The sequence below is a fragment of the Papilio machaon genome, chromosome 6 (genome assembly GCF_912999745.1).
Source record: "Papilio machaon chromosome 6, ilPapMach1.1, whole genome shotgun sequence".
NCBI classification, from domain to species: Eukaryota; Metazoa; Arthropoda; class Insecta; order Lepidoptera; family Papilionidae; genus Papilio; species Papilio machaon.
This window is the reverse complement of record NC_059991.1, coordinates 634,325-644,513: the sequence shown is the minus strand read 5'-3', so window position 1 is coordinate 644,513 and position 10,189 is coordinate 634,325. Positions and strand designations below refer to the sequence as shown.

The window sequence follows — 10,189 nt, the reverse complement described above, 5'->3', positions numbered from 1 at the left end:
ACAAAACAAAATATGTAATCAACTAATAAAATGAAAGAACGTTAATACAATTAAACGATGTTAAAGAAAAAATAAACTAATAATTGATAGGCAATGGGCATAAATTGACTGCTGGTCTCTTGACGGTCGAACCATGAGATCCGCTGATACTCCAAACACTGTAGACTCTGGTCAATCCGTCTTCTCCTGGATGTTTGGCTGTAATTCTACCAAGAGACCACTTTCCTGGCGGTAGAGTGAAATCTTTAATTAGTACAATGTCTCCAATCTTGAATTCTTTCTCTAGCTTCAGCCATTTTGGGGCGTTGTTGTAGTCTTGACAGATATTCATTTTGCCAGCGCCGCCAAATATCTTGTACTAACTTCTGTGTGTGTTGCCAACGAGCTAAGGGTGAAATTTTGACGTCCTTGAGGTCTGGTGAAGGCACGACGATTGGAGCTTCACCTATTAAAAAATGACCAGGGGTAAGAGGAGTGAGGTTATCTGGATCATTGTCATCTATTGGACATAATGGGCGTGAATTTAAGCAAGCTTCTACTTGGCATAAAACTGTTGTCATTTCTTCGTACGTAAGGTGAGTTGAAATTATTCTTTTTAAATGATATTTTATAGACTTGACACCAGCCTCCCACAATCCGCCAAAGTGAGGGCTGTGAGCTGGAATAAAATGCCATAGAGTGCCTTCTGTGGCTAGTTGTTGTGCGATATGACCAGAAAATTGTAGTTTAGCCTCGTTCCAGGCATCGGCCAGTTGCTTATCTGCACCAACGAAGTTTCTTCCTTGGTCGCTCCATAAATGACTGCATTTGCCTCTTCGTGAGACGAAACGTCGAAAAGCACCTATGAAGGCTTCGGAAGTGAGATCGCCCACTAATTCGATGTGGATAGCTTTGGTAGCTGTGCATATGAAAATTGCTATGTAAGTTTTCGTCGTTCTGTTTCCTCGACCCTTGCACATCAGCGTTTGAAATGGACCGGCAAAATCGACTCCTGTGTTCAGAAAAGGTCTGGATGGCAGCACTCTTTGCTTAGGTAAGTCTCCCATTAATTGCGTTCTTGATATTGCTTTTATTCTTGCACATATTAGACAACGGTGTACGTGTTGTTTAACTTGTGATTTTACTCTTAATATCCAGTATTTTGAACGTAAATAGCACAACATTAATTGTGCGCCGCCATGCAGCGTTTTGGCATGTGCATCTGCTATTAAATATTGAACAAGAAAGTTTGTGTTTCCAATAATTAAAGGATGCTTTCTGTTTTGATCTAGGTCTGCGTGTCTGAGACGACCGCCCACCCTGAGAATATTTTCTTCGTCTAAGAAAGGGCTAAGTGACTTTAATTTACTTTTCTTGCTTACTTGCTTTTTATTCTTTAGCTTACTAATATCTGCGTGAAATTCTTCTTCTTGTGCTTTTCTAATACAAAATTTTAATGCTTCTTCTATCTCTTTTACTGTGATTTCTTTTGCGTTTGCTTTAATATGTTTTTTTAAATTTAAAAATCTTTTGCAATATACAATTGTATTGAGTAATTCACTTAAGTTATCAAAATTTTCTAATTGTGATATTAATGTTGTTTCTTCTTTTACAGGTTCATCGGTAATCAGGTAAGTAATTTCAGGTTTGTTTTTATCCATTAATTTATTTTTCATTTCTAATTGTGTTGATTCTATATCTTGTTTAATAATTTTAATATCTTTTTCAGATAACCAATTTGGACCATTCCACCACAAATCGCATGTCTTCAGAGCTGACAGCAGCATTCCTCGAGAAGCTGGATCTGCGGGATTGTCTTGTGATTGTACATGGTTCCAGTGGTTGTGGTTGATATTCTCTATGATTTCTATTACACGATTTGCTACAAAAGGTTTCCAGCGGTTGGGATCTCCAGAAAGCCAAGAAATGACAATTGACGAGTCTGTCCATGCATACATCTGTGAGGTAGGTATTCTTAGTGCTTCACCAATTTGCTTCATAAGTTTGGATAGTAGCAAGGCTCCACAAAGTTCTAAGCGAGGTAAGGAAATTGTTTTGAGTGGTGCTACTCGTGTCCTTGCAGCAATTAAGTTTGTTTCTATTCTGCCATTTGTTTCAGTTCTAATGTAAACTACTGCAGCATATGCATGTGTTGAAGCATCGCTGAATCCGTGTAATTGTATTTTATCTTTGTTAGTAGTAGTTGTTCCAATCCATCTTTTCACTTTAATATTTTGGACTGTGTCAAAATCAAATCTTAATTGTCGCCACTCTTGTTCTAGTTCTTCACTGACTGTTTCATCCCATGTTAGTTTCTGTAGCCATAGTTTTTGCATTAACATTTTTGCCAAAACAATACTTGGTGCAATCCAGCCAAGCGGATCGAAAAGTTTTTGTATGTCTGATAAGATGCTTCGTTTTGTAATAGACTTTCCGATTTGTGATAGGCTTAGTGAATATTCAAAGCTGTCTGCGTTTAGATTCCATGTTATACCTAATGCTTTTATTGTGCCGTCTAAATTCATATCAATTTTAACATTTGCAGATCTTTTGTTTTCTTCAATGGACTGTAAGAATTGAATGTTGTTGGATGACCATTTTCTTAGTTGGAAGCCTCCCTTTTCTAGAATAGTTGTAATTTCATGAGCTAAAGTTATTGCTTCTTCTAGTGTATCAGCACCTGAGAGAAGATCATCCATGTAGAAATCTTCTATAATTGTTTGTGAAGCAAGTGGATTATGTTTTTCTTCATCATGAGCAACTTGTAAAGTTTTGACAGCCAGATATGGTGCAGAGGCTGTTCCGAACGTTACTCTAAGAAGGCGATATTCTTGCAGGTCTTCGGCTTCATCTGATCTCCAAACAATGCGTTGGTAATCTGTATGCTCTTTGGTGACTAATATTTGTAAGTACATTTTTTGAATATCAGCCATAAAACAAACTTGCTTGGTACGCCATCTTATTAGAAGATATCTTAAGTCTTCTTGTAACTGAGGACCTATAAGCAGATCGTCATTTAATGATATATTGTTTGTGCCCTTACAGGAACCGTCGAATACGACTCGTGTGCGAGTAGTCTCTTTGTCACTACGGACTACTGCATGGTGAGGTAAGTACACTGAATTCTTTATATTCTTTTCTGTTTCAGAAACTTTTTCTAAGTATCCTTTTGTAATATATTCATTTATAACATTTGTGTAATCTGTTTTTAATTCTGGTAATTTATGAAACTTTTTTTCTAATTGCAGGAATCTTCTTATGGCAATATCTTTAGTGTTTCCTTCTGCAGATATAGGTTTGTTATTTTTAAAAGGTAAGTACACTATATATCTTCCTTCTTTATTTCTTTTTGTAGTTTGTTGATATATTTGTTCACAGAGTTCTTCTTCTTTAGTTAATGATCTTTTGATGTCCACTTCTACTTCCCACATTGTTTTCAGAATATCTTCAATGTCAACATGATGATGCATTACGAGGTAAGTATCTTGTGGATTTGTTTGAATCTCTCCAAAAAGTATCCAACCAAGGCTTGTTTTCTGTGCACATGGTGTGCCTGTTGGACCCTTGATGAATTCTTGTTGTAGTATTTGTGCATACTCTTTGACCCCGAGTAACAGGTCAATTGACCCTGGCGTGAAGTAGTTAGGATCAGCCAGGTTGAGGCCCTTGAGATGTGGCCACGGTTGAGTGTTGATTGTTTTTGCAGGTATCATTGTGGTCAGTTGCTTAGGCATCACATAGGCTTGTATCGGTAAACTAAAGTTGTTATCCCAGCGTGATTTTATTAATAACTGCACCACATGTTTAATTTCTGTTCTTGATGATCCCACACCTATGACGCTTCCCTTCATATGTGTTCTTTGTAGCTTCAATAATTGAGTTGCTTTTTCAGTAATAAATGTTGCTTGAGAGCCTTGATCAATGAGTACTCGCAGCGGTATGATTTGACCAAGCCCTTGTGCTTCTACCAATGCAGTGGCCAGAAGCGCAGTTCCTTGACTAGTTGTGAGATGAGATGCAATAGTAGTGTCTACTTGTACCGGTTGTTCATCCTCTAGTTTGTGTTGTGAAGCCTGCGGTTGTGGTGAGTAGCTTGTTGAAGCCGCAGTCTCCTGTTCCTTGTTGTTGTGTAGAAGAGAATGATGTCGACGTTTGCAGATTCTACATGAGACGGGTAATGTACATCTTGATGCAGAATGTCCTGGTATAAGACAATTGTAACATAACTTCTTTGATAATACATATTGGCTTCTTTCACTTTGACTCATACTTGTAAATTTCTTGCAATGACACAAGGTGTGATTTTCATAACACATTATGCATGTTTTGTTTGTTGTACTGGGTGCGGAAACATGATATACTCTCTGTTTGATGGGTTTCATGTCTTTTACAGAATTTGTAAGTTCTAATGTTCTGAATCTTGAATTTAAAAACTTTTGTAAATCCATCCATGATGGTAATAATGATGAATCCTCCTTGTATGAATATTCTTCCCAACCTTTGTGTGTGTCCGGGTCTAATTTTTGTATAACCAAATAAATTATAACTGGATCCCAAGAAGATGTTGATATTTGCATATTCTCCAAATTATTCAAACATTCTAGTGTAGTGTCTAATATGGATTTCAATTGACAAGCGGTAGGAGACATTATTCTTTTTTGGTTAAAAAGTTTCTTCATGATTGAATTTAATATAATTTTTTTATTTCCATATCTATTCTTCAGCATTTTCCATGCATGACCATAGTTATCATTGGTAATTTGTATGTGTGTTAATAGTGATTCAGCTTCAGCGGTGACACTTGACTTCAAGTAATGCAACCTTTCAACATCACTCAATGCTTCATTGTTGTGCACCAATGATACATATATATCATGGAATGAAGGCCAGGACTGATAGTCTCCGTTGAAAGTTGGTAATTTAATTTTTGGTAATTGTGCAAAGTCATTGCGTGCGTGTAACGCCATATTTGTTTTTTCGCTAGCTTCACTTGACAACTTATTTAATAAATCTTTTAATTCGCTGTCTATAGATATAAATAAATCTTCAACAATAAAGTACTCGTCATTAGTAAAATACGGCAATGTTTCCTTTTGTTCTTTTGTCGTAATTTTAACAAGTTCGTGATGTGCGTTCTTGAATGTTTCCCAGTAATCACTTGTTAATTTTAATCGGGAACCAATATATCCAGGCGTTAATCGTGACTTTGGACATTTCTTGATGTTAGATTGTGTTTTTCTTATCAAACACGCCGTGTCTTCCAATATAGCTACGATTTGCGTCGCAGACGACATCTTGATTTTCACAAAAAACTTCGTAATCAAAGTACTTATATCTTGCAATTTGCTGATATTCGGCTCGAGTTGGGACCAAATGTTGGGGATGCAATGTGGTTCTTGAACTTTTTGAATAAAATGCTTCTATAATGTGTAAGATGTATAATTTTCAATCACGTTTTAACAATGGTTGCAATAAGAAGGGAAAAAAAGTTGCGATTGCGTTACTTTAAAAATGTGCTAATGTCATCTGTCAGTTGTCGTATTATGTCATCTGTCAGTCACAAGTTTCGTTCAACAATCCTTTATGTTCTCTATTATACTTTTTTCATTTACCGACTCATGTCTTGCTTCCTAAACTTTTCTAATTACAAAATATAATAATTCTATCTACATAACATATTCCATGCCTGTGAATTTCTATATAAACGTTCTGTTGGTTATATATAATATTGTATAATTAAACCGCACGTTGTAATTACATTGAGTTAGTTGATGACTGTATTGAGAAGTGAACAGCAAGCAGTTTGTAAGCCGGAGAAAATTTGTCAGCATTTATGAAATTGTAAATATCAAAGCAGTTCGGCTTAGCAATCACTCGCCCATTCATAAAACAAATTATAGATTGCGGGATCCCTTACGTTGGTGATTAAAGGATTCTACTCTCAAATGTGCGGGAGACATAGATTTTAGGGACGAATATTTCTTTGAATTGTTAATAATTATCTTCCTTTCTACAGAATTTCCCTTTTTCTCATATTAATGACGAAAAAACAACTCATCAAGCAGTACAATCTTTCGATTCATCTTTTGTTATTATTTAGACAATCTAACCATGAACTCCTAAAGTCTTTTTGTGCCGAAAACATCGTAAACGAGATATTCCTTGTCTCGAACGTAGGTTTTGAAATCGCTTGCTCGTAGACTTTTATACAAGACCCAATCATAATCTTATTGTAAGTCAATAAAACTTTACAATCAAATATTTTCAACAGAACTGTTGAACATCGGCCGTAGGTATTGTGTCCTTGCAAATGGCCGACGTAAAATATTTTACGCTCTCATAAACGACTTCTGCCCGCGGCCGCCATCTTTTATTCGAAATTGTAAACATTCGACATAAATTAGCCGTTTTTATGTGGCGTTTATGAAGTTATTTAGCGATTGCGAACTTAATCTTACACTGAAGGGTAAATGATACTTGGTTATCGTATTTATTATAATGCTCTTAGGAGGAAACGATATTGCATGTAAATTTGATACGATTTCTGTTTTAACTTTGCCACAAAAAAGGTACATTTTCACATGTTCGTAAATAATTCTATATACTCAAGTACATAAGTACTTTAGTATATTTTACTAATATTATAAATGAGAATGTTTAGATGAATGGATGGATGTTTGTTTGAAGGTATCTCCGGAACGGATGAACGGATCTTGATGAAATTTGGCACAGATGTAGGACATAGTCTGGGAGAACACATTGGCTACTTGTTAAGTTTTTTTTAATTCCACGCGGACGGAGTCACGGGCGACAGCTAGTTTTCAATAAAAGGAAAAATGTAAGACTACATTTTGACTGGTATCTAATTTTGGATCATGCCATCTATATTTCTGTAATCAAACGGGATGAAATTTCAAATGTCTACCGTTTGAAATGCGTACTCGACGCGAGAGCGGCCGGAGCCGGACACAAATACAAGTTCAAATGACATCATTTCCGTCGCTCATCGACAGTTAACAATATTTATTGAGTCCTTCTGACGTTTAGTTTGTGATCGCACACAATACGTGAATACCAATAAGGCAAATATTGATCTACAGCCTTTAAGTATGCATCTTCTCTGCAATATTAATAAGTTTGCTCGCACACAGTTGGTTAATAATACTTCAACAATCAAGTATCGGAAATTATTATCGGTATAAATAACTCTTAAGTAACAATTTATATTCAGGACGTTCACAATAGCACGTATAATACCTGTAATTAAACAACTTTATTCAAAATAACCAGAAAAATCAGAATTAATTTTTTTTAGAGGAACAGTAATAAGTAGCCCCTTGCTGTACTGCCACCACATTTGGCGCTACAAAGCTTTTGATGCATGAAACGAAATCTAATTAACGAGCAGATCATTAGGCGCTATCGATATGACGTATCACTCTACGCACGCCCGCGGCTGACGCGTGCATCCGAAACGGCGCGAAGTGTTTTCGTTGCGGACCATTGGTCGTCGAAAACGGACACAGTAATCAGAATACTAATTGTTTCCTCTCTAAATTTTTCGTAGGAATATTAAAAGGTTTGTTTAGAGCGTTTCAAATTGGTGACTCAGTATCTGATTTCGTTATGAAAGCATTGTTTATTGTCTAATTGCCGCGCTGTGATTTGAATGTAATTAAGAACGGTACGGTTTTTTAGCACTTGTGTTTCTGAATGTACCTTTAATAAGCCTAATTTGTTATGAAAGGAAGCAAAAATTCTCTCTTTAATATACTTTCTTTCGCTAAACAAAACGCTACCTATTTAATTGTGAAAACAAACTGTTCTCTAGTTAGACGCTAAAGATATCAGTCGAAGAAACGTTTTGAAAAATGCTTGCAGTACTTTAAACAATAGCGCGTGTTTTTACTCAAAATCCGTTGTCGTGTGGTAGTAACAATATGATACTACCCTTAGTCATGTCAAGCCTGTCTCCCTGGATATGGAATACAATCCTCTAGACAGAATCGGAGCGTAGCTAATCGTGTAGTCTGGAGACGGCGGCTAGTTCGATCGATTATTGAATTGTTTCCAGTTTGCCAATCGGCTTGATTGAGGCGATACTACGACTAATGTACATATGTGTAGAAGTCGTGCGTAGTTATAGACACTTACTAGCTAAGTAAGTGAATCCGTGTCATGTGCATATATTGCGAAATACGACAAAGCCGAAACGCGAACAAATACAAACATTTCATTATTACCTATAAGTACTTCCAAATATACAGAATAATTCAATTTGAATCAATGGGTCGCTAAGGATCTAAATCTAAGGCCTTTTGTACACAAGGTAATATAAATGGTTGAAACTAAAAATGTATGGTCGCGTCGCTAGAATCGCGTTGCGCTCGCTCCGAACACACAACGTTGTATCGTCTACGCCAGTTGTCTATTCGGTCAATATAGGCATAGCGACTACATGTCCACCATCTTGAATATCATAGCAACTTTTCTTACGACATGCTTGACAAACAGGTTGCGAGCGACTAACTTTGGCGATGATATAAATGTCGGCGACGCGCGCTATATAACCTAACATCTATGACAATATATTGCATAAGTCACTTAGCAACTAAACTTGCCAGGTTTCAAAGATTTACAGTGCCTTGTGTAAGAAGGGCCTAATTGTTAATTGCTTACTATATTTCAAAAGAAAGACATGCCTAAGACAATTGTAAAAGATTAAAGTTAGATGAATGCAAATCTATCATACATAATCTCTTTGTTTCTATCTTGGTTCAATTTCAGTCAAATGTTATCAATTCGTTCTATTCCAGCAAATAGCCAACAGTATCTGCCAACCAATTCCGTAGAATGTATCGGAGATAGTTGGGTTGGTAACAAGATACCGACGGCTCAATACCTGACATCACCGTCGATCCCGACATTCGGCCAGCGGGGAATGCTGCACGGACAAGCTGCAAACTAGACGTGCCGACTACAAGACTTGTGAACCGAAGACATAAAATGCTGCTGTCGGCTGTCAGTTACGTTGTTTTAATTGATTTTTATTTTTCTTCAGCTTGATAACGGTTAGAGGCAATCTTTAAATTTTAATATCTTCATCTTACTTCGAAAGTTATATCTTAAAACAACTACTTTGGTGTACTTATAGTTAAAATGTTCATCTAATTATTTTCAAAATTAATATACAAGCAAAAGGTTTTTACAGCAAATCAAATCTAATCTTTTTAATATTATAAATGTCAAAGTTAAGATGGATGGATGGATGTTTGTTTGTTTGAAGGTATCTCCAGAACGACTCAACGGATTTTAATGAAATCTGGCACTGATGTAGAACATAGTCTAGAAGAACACATAGGCTACTTATTCCTTTTTTAATTCCGCGCGGACGGAGTCGCGTGCGATAGCTAGTACAATACACCTAATAAAACTTGTCAGATGTCAATATTACGATTGATCCGCAAGCTGCATTTTATGGCCCCGTAAGTGCAGGCGATTCTCAGACATCCGGCGTCGTTCCGGCGGCCATCGGAAGCAGAATGCGTGCGAGACGACGGGGAATGCAAGAGACAGCGCACTACATACACGGGACCGTACAAACACAACTTGTGCAACATAGAACTTATATTATTTTACTATAGCTATTAAATATAGCCTGATTAAGACTACAGCAGACAATAATTTTTCTATAGTATTAGTTATAACTTTTTAAATTCTATAAAAAAAATAGTTCACACTAACCTATACAGGTATTAAGAGCAATAATAATATTATAAGCAACGTTATTTAACAAGACAAAAAACATTGCTATCCAGGCCTTTCTATTCTTCAGATTTTAATTTTGTTTACGATACAACGGATAATGTAAGCGGAACACAAAGGAAGTTATGACCGTTGTTTAAATCGATCGAGAGAATCAGCATTCAGCTCACGAAGATATCAAACCGACGGTCAAAACAAATTAATGCAAAATGCACTCGCTTAAGATACGATCAAACTACCTCCTCACCTAAACATAGAGCCAACGTAACGGCGACGGCACGTAGACGCTCTCGAATTAAGATAATGGATTCAAGAGCAGCCTCTGACGGAACAATTAACTTAATGAATATGCGGGCGGTCTATGTGTTCTCGGCAAACACGCGCCTGGGCCGAATGTCTGTCTGTTCATATATAATAAGTTCCAGCAGACATGTGTTACGTTCAT

The 10,189-nt window shown here is 36.6% G+C and overlaps 1 protein-coding gene across 1 annotated transcript; it reads right to left on the bottom strand.

Annotated features, from left to right (window-relative positions):
* Positions 1-245: 245 nt before the first annotated feature.
* LOC123721079 lies at positions 246-4,946 on the bottom strand. The gene is made up of 3 exons (XM_045678385.1): positions 4,721-4,946; positions 3,356-4,180; positions 246-2,830 (listed from the first exon to the last, which is right to left on the bottom strand). The coding sequence occupies exons 1-3, from the start codon at positions 4,944-4,946 to the stop codon at positions 246-248; spliced, it is 3,636 nt and encodes a 1,211-aa protein (XP_045534341.1).
* Between the last annotated feature and the right edge of the window lie 5,243 nt (positions 4,947-10,189).

Excerpts from the sequence above, each read along its gene's own strand:
- LOC123721079 (XM_045678385.1), bottom strand. The coding sequence starts at position 4,946 with ATGGCGTTACACGCACGCAATGACTTTGCACAATTACCAAAAATTAAA. Across the intron at positions 4,181-4,720 it reads AATTACCAATGATAACTATG|GACATTCTGCATCAAGATGT; the intron begins GTCATGCATGGA and ends GTCTTATACCAG. Across the intron at positions 2,831-3,355 it reads AACTAAAGAAGAAGAACTCT|ATGAAGCCGAAGACCTGCAA; the intron begins GTGAACAAATAT and ends TTTGGAGATCAG.